Here is a 21,781-nt window from a genome sequence, read left to right on the forward strand (position 1 = left end):
ATAGCTCATTTCTGAACTGTCCAACTGAGCTTCATGGGGGCAAACTCCATTCCTGCCTGAGCCAGCCCTAGGCTTTGCATTTGTTGCCCTTGTTGCATAAATCTGGAACGTCACAGCTGCTCCAGGAAGGGCGCCTGCATATTGCAAGGTGAATGCTAAGTGCTTAACGGACAGTGCAGTTTTCTTCCAGTGCGGCAACCATGAAAGGAAACAGCTTGAGATTTGCCAGATCAAAGTTGACCAGCGATCGCTTAACATGAGCTGTGATTAATATATGAGAAATGCAGAGTGTTGAGGTTAACTTGATTTAGTCGATGTCCACGGACGTGAATGGGGAGCAGCTTTCATCAGAGAGCAGAAGCACAGGATCCAACAGCACAGGAGGGAAACGTACTGCTTCCGTGGTGGTGGAGCGGGGGAGCAGCTTTTTGTGGGAAAAGGATCATTTTCCACTGGGAAAAACTGCCGTTTGTTTTGGCCAAGCAATCGATGCTAAAATGAACACACGCACACATATATGTATGTATGTGTGTGGGTGTGTGTGTGTGCGCGCATGTATGTATATACACACACACACACACTATATATTACATATACATATGTGTGTATGTATATGTGTATGTATATATGTGCGTGTGTGTATGTACATATATACACAGATATATGTATATATGTGTGTATCTATGTATTCATTTTATATATGTACATACACACACACACACATATACATACCATACATATACATGGTAAATATACCTATGTGTATATGTGTATGTATATACATACACACATATACATCTATACATATACACACACACACATATATATACGTGTGTGTGTGTGTGTTTGTATGCACACACAAATATGTACCAGCAAAAACAATAAATCTTTTCACACACATATACATGTATACACACACACACACACACACACACACACGTACCAGCAAAAAAATAAATCTTTTCACTTTTAACTCTGGCCATAATCACATATATTACCTATCACCCAGTAGGTTACCATGCATCACAAGGTATCCTGCGCGACTAGAGAATTCCCAGGAGTACTTCATATTGAGTTATAAGGTACTGGAAAAGGATCAGGAGTGTAAAATGAGCGATTGCCTGGCTGGAGCATGAACGCAGTTAACCCTGCCCTTTGGAATCAGATCCCTCTAAAACCAGTCGGTTGACGTTCGTGTTTACTACTTTACCGTTCTCCAGTAACTACACAATACTACGATCTAACAGCTCCCTCTACAAGCATTTCCGAAGCGCTGTACACACAGCCAGTTGATACGGCTGACTTGCTCTTAACAACTCTCATGCTATCCTCGTCAATCAAAGGTTTTTATGCCAGAGATTTTGTTGCGCTGATATACCAAATTTCCAACCGATGTCTCCTGTGGTTAAAAGAACAGAACCACGAATAGGCTACAGCAGGAAAGTCAGACTTCCAGTGACAGCAGAAAAAAGGAAAATCATCATTACAGCTCTCTCTATTCTCAGTGACAGACGAGTGCGCACACAGGCAGACACACGAGCGACTCATTCTCTCTCACTATATATATTATGTGTGTGTGTGTGTGTGTGTACACACTCATACACACATATATAAACAAATGTACGCATACATGTATAAATACACAGATATGTATACACACACCCCCATATATATGTGTGTGTGTATAGATGTATATAAATACATCTATGTATGTATATGTGTGTGTATACATATCTGTGTATTTGTGTGTGTATGTGTATACACATACATATAATACATACACATATGCGTGTATGTGTATTTATATACATATATATACACACATATATTTATACACATCTATGCACACATACACATACGTATACACACATGTACACATACATATACATACATACACATACGTATACACACATGTACACATACATATACATACACATGTATACACACATATGTACACACGTACATATATACATATATGTACACATACACAAATATACACACACATGCATGTACACACATACACACACACACACATATATATATAAATCTAGAGAGATGCATACAGAGAGAGAATGAATGCACCTGTGTGAAGGAGCTTGTGTGTGTGGGTGTGCGTGCGCACGTGTCTGTGAAAGAGCGAGAGCCCCAGCCCATGCTGATGCTGCTACATCATCATCTCCTGCCAATGCCTGTAGCTACGTGCTGAAATGGGCGTCTGACACATGCATCTGTATCAAGAGTTGCATCAAATTTACAGTCTCCATGCAGACAGGAATTCATGAGAGAGACATTTCCACGCTTAACTCAAATATGCGCTTAAGCCACTGTCTTTTTTTTTCTTCTCTGCACCGAGCACATGGGTAACAGCTGGAATTTAAGCTTTAACTTGGCCTAATTGATCTGTTTCTTGCATTGCCCAGCTAGCAACACATGGCAAAAACCGAGTAGTGGCATTTGCTCCTTTCCTTTCCTGTAGGCGAACCTCTCCCTTTACCATCGATTGTTGCAAGTATTTGCTCCATGCGGCCTGCACGCTGTAATGCAAACATTCCCTGAAATCATTGTAAAATGTATTCATTTTCACATGAAATTTGGGGGCTTGATTTAAGAGCACTTGCTGTTTCTCTGCGGTATCGTATATCGTATGATGCAGAAGTTGTCATGGTAGCAACCCTCTTTACATTGAATACGAAATGGTTACGAAAAAGTCACATAATTTTATGGTTGCTCCCGGGGGACTGCATAACTAATGTAAAAAATCCTTCGTTTTAATATATCTCCTGCCTCTTTCTTCCGTCTATTCTTTTTAAACTGCAAGAGCATTAAAGCCAAGCAGGGGCCCGCTCTTGAAAAGTTCTGTCCACTCCTGCTCTTGGACCTGTGCCGGGGGTATAATAATAACAGCAAGAATAAAAAACACACAAACCCTGATCATTTATGCATAAAGACAACCAGTGTCCTTGTGGTTACAACCAGCGTCATCCAATAAATGTAGAGCACGGCTCGCAAAAAGCTGGCCCACAGCTCCATGCCGAACTCGGCATAATCTGAGGACGGCTGGGATTTACTGGTATGCTTCTCCTTCCCAGCATGAGGGGACGGACAGACAGACTATCGCTTGCCCCAGCAGCTGGTCAGAAGTGGGTGGTCACCCCGTTTTGCAAGTCAAGTAACGGGGGTCAGTCTGGGTGACAGACTTCAACTTAGGCCAAAGGCTGAGACCCATCCTTTGGCTGGATGGGGCTGCATACACCTGAGAAAGCTTGAATACTTAAAAAAAATAAAAATAAAAATGCTGATATTAAATGAATCCATGCCTGTGTTTTAGGCATAGAGATCAGATTGGGCATTTGCTGGATGCTGCACATCTAAGTGACCTTGCTAGTGTTTATCTGAGCAGCGACCAAAGGGGATCAGCTCCAGAGTATCAGGCTCTGGAGCTGCTTGCTTCAGTCCTATCCTTAGTAGCGGCTACTAGTGCAGCTTATCTCCTTCGGCTTTTATAGCACCTGATTCAGCATGGCACGGCGAGCCGGGCGGGCCCTCTGGAATCACTCAGGACATGAGATATCCCAGGGCGAAGCCAGGAGCCCCCCCAGGACGCCCCGCTGTGCCATTCAGAAAAAAGAAAGAGCTGTAGTTAAAGTGAGAGCCATTGGGAATGAAGAGCCATCCTGCTCGGGAGAAGTGCAGGTCTGAATCAGGCCGAAGCAAACGGTCCAATGATGAAAACACTACGTTCTGGTCTTTTTTTTTGATTTTCTGAAACCTCCCTAAAATGAACTAAACCAGCTTGCAATCCCACTCCTTGTCATACCGGTTTCAGCTGACCGCTCATCTCCCAATCTGAGCCTGCCCAGCCTGCGTGGCTGCGTGGGGGATTATTACTGCAGCAGCTCGGATCACCCTTGTTTTAAGTGCTATGAACAAAAAAAGAAGCACCTGCTTTACTCCTTAAATGTGCTCCCTCAACAGTCCCCTGTTTTCTTTCGTTCAGCTCTTCCCGAGTCCTTCTTGACGGCTCAGCTGGGGAAACATGCGCTCCAGGATACAGGTCTTACGGGCTCAGAGAGCGGAGCCCTCGTTGCAGTGATGGCGGGGGCCTAAATCCTTGAAGCTTTCTCCTCTGCCAAACCCAAGTCTCAAAGCCTTTTCCCAGGGAAAGATTCAACAGGAGAGCAGACAAGCTGCTCCTTCCAGTCGGCTAACCCCAAAGGCCAAGTCGGTGTTTACCCAGTCCTTCTGCCATCCAATGTCCATGGAAGTCCATGGGCTTGTTGTTGAAGGAAAACTGAGTAAAGTACCCAAAATATGAGGCGGAAAAAGGGGGTGGGAGACCTTAAATTCCCCAACAAGTCTGGTTTTCACGATGGCAATGAACAGACCGCATGCTGAGCCCCCACCCCCATAAACCTGCTCCTGCTCCTTGATTTTTTCTTACACTTGTTTGCAAACCCCGACATCTTTACTCATCTACATTCAGGCCAGTTGCCCATTGCAGACCGCATGAGGTCTTCAGGGTTAGGTTTAAAGTAACTACATTTCCTCTGGCTGATCTAACACAAAGATGCAAGACCTGAAAGATGTAACGCCGCGAAGATCTTGTGCGTCCCCGAGAAGGAACCTCGCGAGGAGCCACGTGTTACACGTGGAGCGGATGATCCGCTCACCTCGGCGGGACACAACTCGGCTCCTTTGCACACGAACAAGGCGGACAATGGAAAAGGTTGCGCCAACCCTTCTACTCGGCCCGTGGCGCGCCCCCACGATCAGATCAGTTATGCTTCCTAGAAAGGATGGTCCAAAATAAAACTCCCTCAATGCAGCTAGTCTGCGGACAGACCCAGACCCTATAAGGACCTCAAAAGACTGGGACGGGCGTCCAGACTCAGTGTGCACAGCACTGAAACAAGGGGAATGAACCCATTAACACGGGAGGCCTGCACTGTGTTACCGAAGAAAACAGTCCCTCTTACTAAGGCGCGTGGAAGACAGCAGCGATGAAAGTGGTTTTAAGGCCACGGAAACCTGTGGCGCTGTACCCTCGAAGCACTGGTCTTGGTCAACAGTCTTCACGTCCTTGCCAACGGGCCTAAAAAACTCCTGACCGGTGCGCGCACAGGCCGTTTCTCTGCAAAGGGCCACGTGGAGGGGGCTGGTAAGGCACCCCCATAAATTCACATACCAAGCCCTGGCTAGAAAACGTCTTCTGACCACGAGTCATAATATAAGCAAAGGCACTGCAAACGTTATCTGCCTACATAAGATGTCGGGCTCCTGAAGATTAATAGGGCAGCGACACGATCCAATGACCCAAGGGCTCCAGGCAGCAAAAATAGAAACATTCAACAATAAAATTAATAGAAAAAAAATGAGAGGGAATAAATAAATAAAGCCTTGCAGCGCTAATTCAACGCAAAGCGTGTGGTGGGGAGCGAGACCCGCAGGTAGACATCAGAACCAAGCCGAAGCAAGACCATTCAAACCAAGAGGAACAGGGCATTCGTTCACTCCCTAAACGCAGCGAACGGCTCGCCGAGGTGCCCCACAACCTCACACTGCGACAGCTTCCTTCTTGCACAACAAAACACGTGTAAAGACAGGCGATGGTGCAGTGACAGGACTGAAAGGGCTGCAAGCCACCAGCACGTGTGACCGTCTACCTCTACTTTTATTCTTAATCTTCCTGTAGCGTCTGTCTCCATACAGGCAGAAGCCGATTACGATGGAGAGGAAGTCGAGGCTCTGCCAAAGGGGAACTCTCGGTCTGGGTAAAGCAGCATCTCTCTCCGCAGAGAAACAGATTCATTCGCCCTGGGCCCGAGCTAAGGTCTGCTGCAAATCAATGAGCATCTGGCCATTGCCTTCAACAGGCTTCGATCAGATCCTGTAAAAGATGCCTCTGTAATACACGCTGTTAGCACCCTCTCAAAGACGCACACACGCACAGACGCACACATGCACACACGCACATGCACACACGCACATGCACAGACGCAGACGCACACGCATGCACGAATACCTATCACTACAGAATTAATAGGTGCATTAATAAGTAATGGGTACTGTTCCTGAACTAAGCTTGTGAAAGAAATACGAATAACATATTTTAAACACCGCTCTATATTGCTCAAGATCTGCCAGGAGATTACAGATGCGACGCACTGAATTTATTAAGTGATCCCCCCCGATCAGTGCTCTGAAGGAGCAATTCTCATATTTTTGTCTGGAGCGAGCATGTCATCCCAGGCTGAATAAATCTGGTAGCTGACATGGATACATTGCTGTCCTGACAGCGTATGGCCTCTGCCTACGTTTAGAAAATATTTTCCCCTTCCAGAGTAACGTTACATTACTACCAATCATTTACACGGCATTAGAAAGTCAAGCCCCAAATCTTTCTCCATCATTAGCTTGTTATATCACGAACCAGGCTCAGCACACCTGCGTAAATCAGGGCTTCTGTCCGCCTGGGCATGTAAAGATGTTGAACGACGCAAACTAAGGGGAGGGCTTTTACTTTTAAGCATAAGCGGCTTAAAATCATTTCTCCGGGATCCGATCAGCTTCTTTAGAGCTGATTGTCGCAGGGACTGCGAGCCGCTTGCAAACTCCAGGGACAAACATTAGCCGCCTCCTCCCGTAAACGGCTAAATGCAGAAACCTCCTCCCCTACGGACCCCAACAAGGGCTCTGCCAGGCACCCCCGCCTGCCTCCTCCCTCCTCCTCCAATAAATATGGCAGCACCCAAAGAGCCAGCACGCCGGGAAAAGGCCGGTGGGAATAATTAAGGCGCATTCACTTAACACCTACGCTCAGGTCTGTTTTCTCCTCTCCCCCGGCCAGTTGTCTGAACCCCGTCTGCAGGGAAACTCTGCCCCGGTTTAGCAACAGGCTAAATGATGCTAAAGTGTGGACACTTCACTCGGGTTATTTTGGATGAGCTTCAATTGCTTGCGATTCAGGGCCAGCTTGGCTGGCACCAACCGCGCTTAAAAAGAAGTGAGGGTGTCCACTGGGTTCACTTAAATGGGGACCTCGTTCTCGTGCAGACGCTTTCTTCCGAGACAATCGAATGAGAATAGAAAATTGGCCAGTAAAAAAATGTTTTAAAAAGGACCTGATTTTAAACATTCAGTCAAGTGACAGTGGTGGATTTTAAACTGCGAAGGCCTTCAATCCACGAACGGCTCAGCACCAGCCGGAAGGTTTTCAGTCTTAAACAATTACAAAGGGACGTCAGGGATGGGAGGAGAGAGCTCAACCAAGTGTCCGTGCTTCCCAAGTTTCTGCTCCGTAACATTAAGTACTGCTAGCACATGCTTAGGAGAGCAATATAATGCCGTACCTGCTCTGAGCCTGCAGAAAAATCAAACTGTTAAGTGCTGGGTGAATAGACAAGGGAGCTGGAAGTACGGTTTTTCAACCGCTGTGTCTGCCGGCAGACGTCGCTGCCGAAACGCAGCGTGTAGCGTTGGTGTGGGAGAGTTCATGGTATTTTGCAGTAACTCTTCCCCGTCCTCCACCCATCAGCAACGTTATCTGTCTGCAAAGAGCCTAGCGGAGTTGTGCGCACTACAGCAGGGCACAGGTTAGAAAGGGATCACTAGCACGCATCAAAAAGCCGCAGCTAGGCCAGGGCACAGGAGCCGGACGGTAAATAATATTCTGCTGCAAATCATGGGCTGCCGTGCGGATAATTCACCGTTCGCGCTCAGCATTGCTCAGGTTTGGTGGAACGGGCCACAGCAATGCCTGCAAGCGCTAGCCGACGTGCCAGTGGGGGCAGAGGGCAAACCCTCTTTCTGGGTCACCGAGAAAGAAAATACCTGGGGCGCAAGGAAATGGCTCGCGGGAGTGCTGACATTTTTGGACATCAAAGACAAAAGGAAATGGCAGAGAAGCCGAATGGAGCGGGGCAAGCAGGTGAGCAAGCAGCGTGCGGCCCGGCCCAGCTTCCAAGTTTGCAAATCATCTGAAAGCAATCCCTAGAAATCAAAAGCTGTGCTGATTAATAGGTGAAGAGCTACGTCGCAATAACAGGCAGAGGCCCCAGGCAGGGGCAACGTCTCCCTGGTGCTGGGCACGGGACCAGCCCATGCAAAACCCGAGCGCTCACGGGGGAGCTGGCACCAGCGGGACAGCAACAGATGCCCCGAGGAGCAAATTCTTCTCTTGGTTTCCTGCATTATTACGAGAGGCTGACTCACCCATGGTCATCGTCCCGGCTTCCCGCAGGACCACATCCAAAAACAAAATAGCCTCCAAAGCAACCTGTTGGTTTGGAGCCTAAGAGTACAATGTTCAGAGGCACTTAAATCCCATTTTCAAAAGCAATTTGGGGTCTTAAGTGCCTAAGTCCTGTTGGGACTCGGATGTTTTTGAAATTTAACCCCAGACTTTTTCCTCTCTCTCAAGACTGGGCTACAGCAGGAAAAAAAGCGATCCTGGCTGGCAGATCCTCCGCAGGTGCCAATCGCAGCTGGAGTCGATGGCATTATTCACGTGCCCGGCAGCTACAGATGTAGTCCAGCGGGTGTAAATGGAGCGCTAAGAGGGAGGTGTTCAATATTAATGCAAAAGGAAGCCTCCCCTGTTAAAACACAGTGTTAAAACTGCACGGTTCAAAAATGACAGAAGTCAGGAAAAGCAAATGCTGAAGGATCCAGCACCAACACTGCACGTCCTGTTTGCTTTACGGCCACCTTGAACTTCCTGTCCGTTATACGGTCCACGTTTTGCAACATAAACAGCAATATATTAAGCGACGCAGTTAAGCTGAGAGGGCAGGGAGGCAGAACCGGAGACAAAACTCGACGTACAAAGCAATTAAGTTTGCAAGTGCTGCCGAGACCGTAACGTGTCACTCGACAGAGTTTTTAGCTGTGCGTTCTTTAATGTAGTTTGCATTTAATTTCCTTGGTGTATTTTTTCTTCCCCCTGAAGGAGAGAGGAGGGGAGAGGAGAGATTGCCTGTGCTTAATAACATAAGCATTTAAATGGTCCTGATGAGGCTTTGAAGTTCACACACATTTCATTGGGGTCAATAGGTTGGAGAAGGGGGTCAGGTCCCAACTCTGCCTGCCAGTTTTCTGCAAAGCTGGGTTATCAAAGCATCACATTATGATGGCTGGGTCTTTGCAACATTGAACTTTAGAGACCTGAAGATCATTTTAAAATGAAACACTTGGAATTTGCAGAAAAATCGCAAAATGCAGCAAAAGGCCTGGCTCTGGGCAATAGTTTTTTGGAGATGCCTCAATCTCTCTCATGGCAACTGCTTTGCCTGTTCTGCCTTTATAAGGACGTTGCTCTGTTTCTGTTTGACTTTTATACTCTTCCCCCCATGCACGGCCTGCCCTCAGCACCTCTGTCTGCTCCACGCAGTCTGGAGAAAGTGCAGTACAGTGTCACAAAAGGCTTTGTTAGTCCCTGCTAAAACAACACAGGCCCGAGGGCTTTGGGAAACTCTTTACTTGGACGTCTGCACGAAGGACAGAGCCTCCTTCAGCATCACTAATCGGTGCCCCAGTGGGAGAGCACCACAATCACACACGGGTTACACCGGAGGACCATCCGTCTGTTAGAGGTTTGTTGCACGCTCATGTTGAGCGGGGCTGATCCATGCACCCCTGACTGAAAATCATAAGAGTATTACAAAAAACCATGTTCTCTTACCTGTACGGGTAACACCGCTTGAGGCCACTACAATCAAAAGAAGTCTACAAATCTACCTTTGCTTCCTCCCGCCAACCTGCACATCTCATTCAATATAAATGGAGAAAACTGGACAGGTCACTATGCTTTTACACACGCATTATATAAGCATTCATTTGGCTGGCGGTCTGGAAAGGCCCATGTTCTAGGCTATTAAATATATTATGGTAGATAACTGCGTACTTCCCAGCCCTACATCTGCAATACATATGAATTAAGATTTTCCAAATAAAATCCTCCATCTTTTATAGGGCAGTCAAAGCCAGCTTGGAAAATAATGAGCTTATGCAACCTGTTTCTGTGCACTCGACATACTGGGTGCATCAAAGGCTTCCCTGAAAAATCTGAAACTGCTGACTTCCACCGCCCCGAATAAAAGGCAGGCGGTACCACGCGTGCGAGTAACTCAGCAAGCCAGGCACCGCGGTGCAAGCGGCCAGCGAAGAGCACGGAAGCATTCAATGGTGGGTGCTTCATGCTGGCACATCACACGCGCCTGTTCTCCGTTGCAATCGTAGAAAAAAATAAATATTTCTGTGGTCACCAGACTGATTAGAGCATCACCTAGCTCTCTTGAATGTTGGGAAAACTCAAACCCAGTAGCAAACTCAAGAGCTTGCATCCACCTCTACCCACAGCATTCCCAGAACTTCTCTCTTACATGTCCAAAGGGATCAAGGTGATTATTAGTCAGCTTCAGCTTCTGAAATGACACCAGCTGCCGCATCCAGTGAGCTCCCGTGGCGGGCGAGTCCGGGTGAACGTACAGCCGTCCGGGCATTGCAGGCTCCGCCTTTCCAGCCACCATCCTGCGAACAAAGCAGTTAGGGATTGTGTCAACCTGGCAGATGCTAGTGCAATTGCCTCGGCATATCGCTATGCTAGTGCAATCAGTATGCGAGTGCGATTGCCTTGTTCTATCGGTATGCTAGTGCAATTGCCTCGTTGTATTGCTATGCTAGTGCAATCAGTATGCTAGTGCAATGCCTCGGTGTATCAGTATGCTAGTGCAATCAGTATGCTAGTGCAATGCCTCGGCGTATCAGTATGCTAGTGCAATACCTCGGCGTATCAGTATGCTAGTGCAATACCTCGGTGTATCAGTATGCTAGTGCAATCAGTATGCTAGTGCAATGCCTCGGTGTATCAGTATGCTAGTGCAATTGCCTCGTATTGGTATGCTAGTGCAATCAGTATGCTAGTGCAATGCCTCGGTGTATCAGTATGCTAGCGCAATCAGTATGTGAGTGCAATTGCCTCGTATCAGTATGCGAGTGCAATGCCTCGGTGTATCAGTATGCTAGTGCAATCAGTAGGCGAGTGCAATGCCTCGGTGTATCAGTGTGCTAGTGCAATTGCCTCGTATTGGTATGCGAGTGCAATTGCCTCATTGTATCAGTATGCGAGTGCAATGCCTCAGTGTATCAGTATGCGAGTGCAATCAGTAGGCGAGTGCAATGCCTCGGTGTATCAGTATGCGAGTGCAATCAGTAGGCGAGTGCAATGCCTCGGTGTATCAGTATGCGAGTGCAATCAGTAGGCGAGTGCAATGCCTCGGTGTATCAGTATGCGAGTGCAATCAGTAGGCGAGTGCAATGCCTCGGTGTATCAGTATGCGAGTGCAATCAGTAGGCGAGTGCAATGCCTCGGTGTATCAGTATGCGAGCGCAATCAGTAGGCGAGTGCAATGCCTCGGTGTATCAGTATGCTAGCGCAATCAGTATGCGAGTGCAATGCCTCGGTGTATCAGTATGCTAGCGCAATCAGTATGCGAGTGCAATGCCTCGTTGAACCTCATACCCATCCTGCTAGCCCTGACCTACAGTCTGCCTTCTAGCGCAGGCTGGATCTGGGCCGGTTGGCCACTTGGAGTTGCACAAGGGGAGCTTTACGTTTGCTGCCGCTGCTTCCTGGCTCAGAATAAGATGAAGCAAAATGGGAGCGGGGAACACAGAGGCCACTGTTCTTATTTTTCATGGACCGCAGCAGAGGAGAGCTGTCATCACCTGGGCAGGATTTTATCCAGATACGCAGCACCAGGCTCTGAGTGATGCTGCGCGGCGGCCGTATTAGGACTGGCTAAGGAGTAAATCCTGTCTTTGCCATCTGGAGGGAGCAGAGCAAGGCAGACACAGCACGAGTCCACCCAGCGGAGAGGTGGGATCCAACTTACCACCCTGGGGACTCTACTCTTGCGAAGAGGAAGATATTTGGGGAAAAAGCAAGCTTGGGGCCGGATGCAACCTAGCAGAGGCCTGGAGCCCCAAGGCTGCAATACCAGCTGCTGCCCCTCCGCGATGGCAGCCCCGACACGAGGCGGTGCATTGGCACATGGGCCTGTCCCTCATGTTTCTCCTGCCAGCCCCCTTTGCTCACACATCAAAAGCACCATTAATTTGCACAGATTTACCATCGAGCTGTAATACATCACGTAATGGCAACGCTCCCCATTACTGTGTATTGTTCTTGTGCTATAAAACACTAATAAAAGTAATATTACCAAAAACAGCAGAGACTTTCCAGCAGCCATAAAATGAAAAGGGGAAACAATTCTAGTGCTGGCCAAAGTTAAATTAAACAGAGCTAGTGATGATCCATCATCTAGGACTTCACGGTTAAAGTGCCAAATGGCCCATGGTTTGTGCATGGTTCCCAGCAAATCCCACTCCCATCCTACAGGCAATCCAGAGACAAGCGCTAGCTCAAAGAGAAGGAGGAGGGGGGAAAAACCAAGCCAAAGCTAGAACAATCCCCAAAAAGGGACATGTAAGTCATTACGTTTTTGTAGGGTGTCACTACGAAGGGGCCAGCTGCCCTCCCTCCCATCAAAATCAATGGGATTTTTCCCATGGTTGATCCCAATCCCACCTCAGTCACTTTGCAGAGTAGATGAAGCTCCCTAACAAAGGGCTGGGAGGGGTCTGGGAAGAGCAGGGCACGCTTGCAATAAGGAGATATTATTAGTCTGAGTCCACGGGGGAAAACCCAAAATGCATGAGTTCCCCACTGACAGGAGAGTAAAATATTAAGCCTGGCTTCATGCTGACTAATTGCACCGGCAGCGAGACAGGGCCGGAGGGGAAACAGAATGGGGCAATCTGCAGGAAGAGCAAGAAATAAATATTTCAATTAATAAAGACGAGGACAAAACACTTCGTCTTCAACATTTCTGAATGCCCTCCCTGTTTAGGTGAGGTTCCCTATTCATCCTCAGGGGTGCTGTGAATTTACATGTGGGGGTGGCGGATTAAATCCTGCGGGACCCTCCTGTCCCGGGAAGCGCCACATCCCTGCCACACGCGTGGTTGCAAAGCGGCAGGAGGAGGAGGGACCAGGCGCGGAGGAAGCTCCCGGGTGGTGCGGGGTATTTATATGTACATGCAGGATGAAGATGCATATTTCCAACAGACAGCGAAGCCTCAGAGATGGCCACAAACATTTTCACTTGAAAGAAGTAAACCCAAATGGCCACAATAACCAGTTCTACATTGCTGTACGTGGAGCCAAGAAGAGCTGCTGGAGAAGTGAAGATTCGCCTACTCTGGCCACACGCAGCTCTTCCCATGGCGTGAAACAGCATTCGGAAAAAGAAAACAGCATTCAGATGACTCTCAGCCCACCGCAAGTGGAAGGCCTCATGCATACTCAGATATTAAGGCCAAAAGGGACCCTCAGATCATCTAGCCTGACTTCCTATATAACACAGACCATGGGGTTTCAATAGGTTGGATTTGTCTAGAGCACCTCCTTGGAAAAGGCATCCAGTCTCAGACAGCCCCGAGACAGAAAATCCCCCACTTCCCTCAGTAGTTTGTTCCAACAGTTAACCACCCTCATCACTCATTTTAAATCTGCCTAGCTTTAACCTCCACCCACAAATCCCTATTCTATCTACATGCACCAAGTTAAGGACTCTGCTAGGACCTGCTCTCCTCCCTGCGTGCAGTCCTGCGTTGCTATTTCCTGAGTGCTGATTGCAAACCGTTGAGTGACACAGGTGTGAAAAAAGTACAAATATCCTCTTACCATTTGTTGTCGCAGAATTTATACCGATGATCGTCAGCTGGGACGATGTCGATCAACAGGATGTACTTGGTTTTGGGGTTCATCCCGGTTACTTTAACCTTGTAACTAGGAAACATCCTCCTTAGGAAAAGCAAAGGATGAAGATGTTAGCAAGCGAGTTGAAACGCGGCATAAGCTAAGAGAGCAGGAGAGGGGAGACCCAACAGAATTGCCATTGACAACGTGCAAAAGCCCAAGGGTGACATTCAATCTGGTACAGGAGATCTGTGAAAGACCGGGCATGTCTACACGTTCATTAACGCACGGTGGTTACTGCGCATTTAGTTAGTACTTGTATAACCGACTACTAAATAAATGTGCAGTAACCAGAGTTACTGTGCAGTAGCGCCGGCAAATGCCTTTTTAGTGACGTTATACGCCTAATAATACTGCCCAGGAGCATATTAGCACTGTCCATGCTGTGATGTGTTAGTGTGCAGTGTTATTAGGCTCGTGTAGACGTGCCCGCTGTGTACCACCCAAGTGCCACCTGGATGCAACGCATCCCTATGCAGAGATCCAGCCCAGAGCTTGCACACCAAGTAATTCCCCCTCCACTACTAAAATAAAGCAAAAGGGCACTGCCCATTTCTACAGGGCAAGAGACGTGCCCTAGGCAGGGGCTGGGCCCTCAGCTGGTGCACACGATGCCTCTGGTGTAACCTGCTGCCAAGAGGATGTTGCCTCCCTAAAGGGAGGGTGCCCGCTGATTTTAAAAGCTGGTCAGGTTTGCCGAGGAAACGATCAGCCTCCAGCCAGAGGCCACACAGACAGAAGACGACGGGCTGAAAGGAACTAAATATGACCGAACACTACGAAGTCCCAGCAGAAAGGTCTCTTGCCCAAAGTCAAGGCAATGGGGATGCTCTTGGGGAACGTCTATGTCACACACGTACCAGACCTGCAAAGGTGCCATGCTGCTCAGCCCGTGCTATCTGCCCCCCTTCCCCATGCTGGAAGCGGATTAACTGGGTTAACTGGGACTGCCACTCAACCACAGGCATCGTCACACTGCTTCTGGCGGGTTCCCATGCTGTACGTCAACAAGGCACAGAAATGTGTGGTTTCCTACACCTGTTGCACTTGTATGGGAAGCTGATCCCTAGTAAGTGTGCCACTGGGGCGTTCGCTGCAGCTGACAAGTTTACAAGAAGACCTTATAGCACTTCTTATTCAGGAGCGCGGCCGGTGAATAGGGCGAAATTCATCTTTTTTAAACAACCTAGGTGAGCCCCTCTGCACACAGTATCTGCCTTACGAACCATGGAGGAAGAGCCAGATGGACCGGCTCAGAAAAGTGTAGCCAAAAAGCAGTGGGGAAGGGGTTCCCATCTCCTATCTCCCAGCGGGGCTCCAGCAGTCATTGCGTTCGCCTAACGCTGGCCGGGAGCCCCGGAGAGGCTGAACTGCGCTCTGATGGACTGGGGAAAGGGTTTAACCTGCCAGGAGTCAGCGGGGAAAAATAACAAATGCAACTTAATGAGCTTTTAAAATAAGCAAAGCATGTGCCGGGGCACAACTTTCCCATTCACAGGTTCCTGGCATCCATGAAACCGGCCCCTACCTTCCCAACCTGCAAAATTGAAAATCTTTTTAATTAAAAAAGGGGGATCTGCAAAAAAATGAGAGGTGGTTAAGTTGTCTACTGGTGTAAGGAGCTGCGTCTCCCTGTGGACAGCGAGCATCTCGTGTAGACGTGCCCGCTGTGTACCACCCAAGTGCCATCTGGATGAAATGCGTCCCTATGCAGAGATCCAGCCCAGAGCTTGCACACCAAGTAATTCCCCCTCCACTACTAAAATAAAGCAAAAGGGGGACTTCCATGGGCACTGCCCATTTCCACAGGCAGGGGCTGGGCCCTCAGCTGGTGCTATAAATGCATTTAACACATCACTGATTTCGGAGACCCCCGCCTCAACATGCTACATCGTGGAACAGCACTGAGAGCAAATGGGGGGAAAAAATCCAACCAAAGTGATAAACCGTATTTTGCACAGTGATCACGCCTGATCTTGCAACTCTTACAGTGCCAGTATCTATCCTCTGTGAAATCCTTTCAAATATGAACTTTCATTTCTACCCAGGAGAACTTCCACAATCTTTTCTCCTATGCCTGAGGAAGGGTGTTTTTGCCCGAAAGCTTGCAATTAAAGCATTTTTTTTTGCAAAAATCTGGTTGGTCTAATAAAAGATAGCACCTCTACTCTGAGTCCTGAGTATCTAATTGAGTCTTTCCATTGGTTTCAGGGCTTGCTTGGTCTTTTAACCCTAAGAGTTTACAGCATCAGGAAGCTTAAAACCCTACGAGTAGCTTTTCTGTTGGCTCTGTGCTACTACCCACCGCCTTCTCCCGCAAAAATAAGTCGTTTGAGCAAAGTGACCCACAGCTACAAACATCCATAATGCATCAACGCATTGCAAAATCTGCTTTTCATCAGCAAAAGGGCGAGATGAAAACACTTCTATCCACGAGCGACTGCAATGACCGTGCCCAGCATGAACAACAGGGGACCGAATCTTGATGTCATTCGTCTATTAAAATTCCCTCGAAATTCATTCAGATTTTAGCCTCAGTTACAAATTTGGCCAAGCCAAGAGAGTCCTCCCCCTCCCCAAGATGAAGCAATATCTTCAGCTCATTTTTCTTCCATGCTCCTTATCCTTCGCGAACAATTTTCTTCCGGCTAATACAGAGGAAGGTTGTATCTGGGGTCAGGAAAGCGGCGCGCTGTAGTGATCGCTGAACAGTATCGGCCTGTGAAGGGAGCAGGAGTCGTCTGCACCACCATTTTGTAACTGCTTGGGGAGAAGGCAACAAAATGGGCCCTGTTCAACTTCATTTGAATTGACTCTTTTCACGCCCTGCATAAATCCCAGATGTTTACCATGTAATTAGCTGGGACTAAAAAGGGGTGGTTTACCAATGTCCATATTTGATTTTCATTCATAAACTATGCACTCCTCTTAACCTTGTCCTTGCACAGGTAAGCACCTGTATAAATACAGTAGGACATTTCAATTTGCGAATACACAGCCCGATTCACACGTTTAAAAAAATGGTACAAGGAATCCAACCTGAATGCCAAGACTTAAAAAAAAAAAATTTTTTTTTAAATTTCAGACCTTTAAAATTACACTTATAAATGAAAGGGGGGGGTGTAATTTAAAAAAAATACGATCAATATTGTTTGACAGTTATTGAGCTCACCAGTAGAGACTTCTACACCGGAGATTTTTATAACCTGCAGCTTCTGAACATCTTTTTCCTTCAATCATTTTGCGTACTGCGCTGCATCCAAGCTGCTAAAGTAGCCGGACTGATATACAGTAAATGTTAAGTGCTTTTTTAATGGCATTTAAAATTAAGCTTCAGCATATGGAGTTCATATAGAGTAGACATGCCTGAGTTTATAATGTTCTTTAGTATAGACCTCTAAAATAAATACAAAGAGGCAAAGTACTACTATAATATATACAGCTCAAATTCTTTGCAGATAACAAATGGGAACATGCATCTGATGGAAGGTGTTGCTTAACTTGCAAACTGCTCAGGATCTTGCAGTGGTCGCATTACGTTTAGCAAGTCAACAGCCTGAGATGCAATCGGATCTGCCAACTCTCTGCAGCCTTTTCCAGGAAAGCATTGGGTAGAATTTAGTAATTTTGGCCACGCAGAGACATTTCATCATTATTATTAGCTGCTGCATTTTGGCCTTAAAAAGATATGCGACTAATGTGCTGTCCAGGGACTTGTCAGATTAATTTTTCTTAATGAAAACATATTTCTCAACTTCTTGGCAAAGTCTGGCTCAGTAAATAGCTCTGTGCAATATGCTACAAACAGGGGTCGTTTGTTTTTAGTGAAGATGCATGACAAATCAAGGGTCTGGGCCCCCAAAAATGCAGCCGTAAAGTGCTGATTCAAAAGCCAGAGCGAGCGAGCGTGAATATTGTATATTTTTGTCCCGGCTTTTATTGGCCTGTCCAGCTCTAGAAAGAGAAGACAAAGCACATCGGCAGGGCTGTGCGAGCCGTGCACTTCCTGGGGAGAGTGCCTCCAGTGGATGCGAGTCCTGGGAAGCATCCAGGCGTCTGCAGGCTTATCCGGACTGGTGGGACTAGTCGTAGGGACAGGCTTTCTCAGAAGATATTTTCTGGGCTGGGAATGGCTTTGCAAGAGCTGGGCTCGTGCCTCGCAGCTCCTGTCCTCTCTGACGAGCACACAACCATCGTGCGTGTCAAACTGACCACCACTTTTCCACCTCTGTGAAAGTTCAATCCAGTTGGGGCTGAGGTCTGGATGAAGAGCTAGACACGTTATCATTTCCCCCGTACAGTATACGATAGTCCTATAGTGCTTAGCACCAAGAAAACGCTTAGCAGTTTGAAAACTATAATAAAAGCCTAATTCAGCAGGGCACAATCGGGATCGCTGGCAGGGTTTTCCAAAGTCAGGCTGCAGCCGAGACCCACTAACTAGCCCCGTGAGCACCCGCTTTGGAGATGGGAGCAGGTAAAATGAGTCCTGCCTTCCAGATGGGGAAACTGAGGCACAGAGGTTATGCGCAGGGTAAATTAACAGCGGTGCATTAATGCTGCTAAGTAATAATTTGCCTGCGGTGGCAGACTGAGTCGCTATCCGAGCGGGGATTAACACCTGCCATTCCTGGTTGCACGGTCCCACGCTCAGATCAACTACATCGCTCCAACCCACCGAGGATTTTTTTGCTCTATAATGTTGCGCGGACGGGGCGGGGAAGAAGTCTCCCAAGAAAGAATTGCCCAGCAGCTGCCCTTCGTGCCCGTGCATCATGACACCTGGAAGAGAGGAACTAAAATGCTGCTTTTCTCCCCTTTCCTCTTGCAAAGCTATTCCCCAACGTCCTTGCTGCTGGGCTGCCCGTTCAGGACGAGTTACTGCCCTGGTGCAACCTTGGGCAGGTGTCCTCGTTACACGGGCCGATGACAGCTCTGCCTCCTGCTTCCGCCCCAGCCTCGAGCAGCGTGTCGTGCCTACGGCCCTGCGACTTCCAGCATCCCAAATCTTGCCGTGCGAGCGTAGGAGGACAGCACGCGCCGTTTCGCGGCCGCTGCAAAGCAACTCCTTCGGCCCAGAGAAAACTGTCACGTCAGAAGCTTTCCAGCTGTCCCTGGCGTGCACCACGCTCCTGCTCCTCCGAAACCCCTCATGCTGGGCTGCTCGTCCCCCAGGAGGACAGAGATACAAAAGGAGGAGATGAGTAAGGAGGGGAACGGGCGCCAACTCCTGTGTTTGCTTACAGAAGACGCCGAGATGGACAGATTCTGCAGCGCTCGCGAGTCTCATCTGCCTCCCGTGAGCCACGAGACCGCTACTGCAGGGGAAGGTGCTATTTGCCGAGCGCAGGGATGGCTGCAAGGACCCCCGATTGTGTTGGTCCCTTTTTTCCCTGCCGCCCTCCATCACGGAGGACGCTAACAAGCGGTGGGGCCACGGGGATGACAGATGAGAACGGAGGATAGCCCCCTTGCACGCCGCTCTGTAGGCATGCATCCTGCCTTTCTCTATGAGTTTTTCTGGCCCCGCATCCCCTCCTCTCTGTCGACTCAGGCGGAGGCAGAGGAAACGGCAGGAGACAAAAAGGCCCGGTGCTGTAGGAGCCAAGGGTTTCTAGGACTAATTTGTTCCCCCTTTGCACTGTTTTAAAAATAAATCGGGGGTGGACGTAACCCTCCGGTCAGCGCTTGCTATGCATCCCGCTCCGGGCCTGATCCAAGCTGTCCGGCCCCCACCGACACAGACTGGCTCCTCACCTTAAGCTGAAGGGTGGATTGAATTTTGGGTGGCTCCAAAACGGTGTTTTCCAAAATGACAACCATACATGAGTGCCCTATCAATAGTGTATACCTAGACCTGGGCCCAAGCAAAAAGCCTGGAGCAAATCATCTAAACCCTGCAGCTGACCCCCGACAACCACCCTCCTTCCAAACCCCAGACCCCACCAGGAAATATTTAGGTCCTCTCTGGGCCTCGAGCAGCGGTCTTCCGGACACAATATTGACTGCTCTCTCTCTCCACCCCCTCCAAAACCCTTCCTAGATTTCAACAGATTTTAAAAGCAAATTCCTGGTTTTCTCCCCCAAATTTCCCAGCACGAGTAGATGCGCAGACAGTTCTGTTTGCACTGACTGCGGCTCTCGCAGGGCTTAGTAGTAAAAAGATAAATGGGTCTTTATGTTCACACGCCATAGGCATCCACTGCGGAAGACACCGTGAAAGCCGTGATGCCGTAAGGTCCTGTCTTTTCCTTGGCAAAGTCTGACAGCTAGGATCTTAAATTAAAATACTGCACCTTGATCAGCGCTGCCAGGAAGTGATCTGCAGGCTAGTGCTCTTTGGAGAGGTCTGGAGGGCGGAAAAATATGGTTGGCACGGCTTGTCGGAGCTGAGCATAAGGACTGGGGTGGAGGTGGGAAGCCGGACCCACATCAAACAGCCTCGCTGGGCAACCGTACAGCCCCAGCTAAATCCGCCCCCCGCCAGGGTACCATACAGATGAGATGTAACAACGGCAGGGAAAGCAAGGAAAATAAACAAGCGGCAACATTTCGTAGCCCGCCCAAGCTTCAAAGATGATGTGCCAGTGAAAGATTCGCTCTGATAATGATGCAGTCATGGCCGAGCTCAGTTTATGCTATGCACATTTTATCTCTACTTGCTATTTACAAATTGTTTTAAAATGAACTGTTAGAATAAGCGTCTTCTATTTATTTATTCTCCTACCATCCAGGCCCCCTCGCCATGCATCAGGCGGTGACATGGAGCCAATACTTCTAATGCTCAGGAAAAAAACCTTGAGTTGGCGGGTTGGTTTTGCAGAAGACTGAGAAGGAGGAGAGAAACCGGCTCATCTACGGCAGGGGCTTCCCAGCCTTGCAGGCTTCTTAACCAGCGTACAGGATTAAAACCTGGGTAGGACAAAGAAGGGACCCCTGGCATGCCTTAACCCACAAAATAATCCATCTCGAAGACGGGGCCTTGGAACAAGCTGACTTGGGTACCAGAGAGGAGCAGCTGCAGCGCCCCAGCCTCCAGTGAGGGTTTACAGGCATGAGGACCCCAACGTGCCCGTCACGATGAGCCAAGGCTTGCCTGCATGCCAAGGGCCTCGAGATCGAGGCTTGGCCCGGGCAGGATCACGTGTCGGGCTTCTACACATCACATCCCTTTGCTCTTAGACCAGGCCTCTCACAGAGTCAAAAAACGACTAACTTTTCTCACCACTTTTGTGCTACTCGTCGCCCTCACTTGAGTGGGGAAGATGCACGGTGGCGTGGTAGACCACGCTTTAGGACCAGACAAAACCAAACGAAAGCAAGAGCCCTCAGTCCTGTAGGTGAGGTCTACCTCCCTTGCCCACCAAAACCCCGACCCTTACTGCCTTACTGCCGACTTCCCCTGCGGTTTCAATTAGGCCCTAATAACCCGATGGGTGGGTTTACAAGATGGGCCGGTTATCATGAAACATTTCAGTCTGCCCTTTTATAACCCGAAGCACCAAAAGGACTGGGAAGCCCGAGTCTCCTTTTCCAAAACACTCTCAATAAGGCCAATGTTGTCAGAAGCAGCGTGTGATTCGAGAGCCCTCCATTTGGAGACCCCCTCGAAAGGGACTGGCTTTGAGATGGCTGGCACTCAGGACTTCCCCCAAAAAAAAAAAAAAAAAAAAAATCAAAGCGCGTGAAATGCGTCTCTGGCTGGACAGGCTCATTTCGAGGAAGCCAAAAATCAATCGCATGTGGAAAGCTTGGCCTTAGCCTCTTAAAAGCTGGAGGGGGGTCACCTGCAGAGTTCAGAGTATTTGCCTGGGGGCTTTTTGTTCAGGCCCAGGTTTTCAAAGGCTGCTGAAAACGCGAAGGGGAATGGGTAGGTGCTTTAGAAACGCCCGAGCTGCCACCGCGAGGAGGATCCGGCCCTACGTTATATGTGGCCATTTTTGGAAAAATATTACCTGCTTA

At 48.4% G+C, this 21,781-nt stretch overlaps 1 protein-coding gene across 4 annotated transcripts in view; it reads right to left on the minus strand.

Moving 5' to 3' along the window:
- The window catches only part of TBX4 (T-box 4), an 81,052-nt gene that overhangs the window by 14,656 nt on the left and 44,615 nt on the right, over window positions 1-21,781 (minus strand). For all 4 annotated transcript variants that reach the window (XM_025210088.1, XM_025210074.1, XM_025210092.1 and 1 more), the window contains 2 exons: window positions 13,745-13,864; window positions 10,380-10,527 (listed from right to left, as the gene is read on the minus strand). In XM_025210088.1, coding sequence (XP_025065873.1) covers window positions 10,380-10,527; window positions 13,745-13,864 — 268 coding nt within the window. The remainder of the gene's footprint in view (window positions 1-10,379; window positions 10,528-13,744; window positions 13,865-21,781) is intronic.

Source organism: Alligator sinensis, unplaced genomic scaffold (genome assembly GCF_000455745.1).
Source record: "Alligator sinensis unplaced genomic scaffold, ASM45574v1 scaffold118_1, whole genome shotgun sequence".
NCBI lineage: Eukaryota > Metazoa > Chordata > Crocodylia > Alligatoridae > Alligator > Alligator sinensis.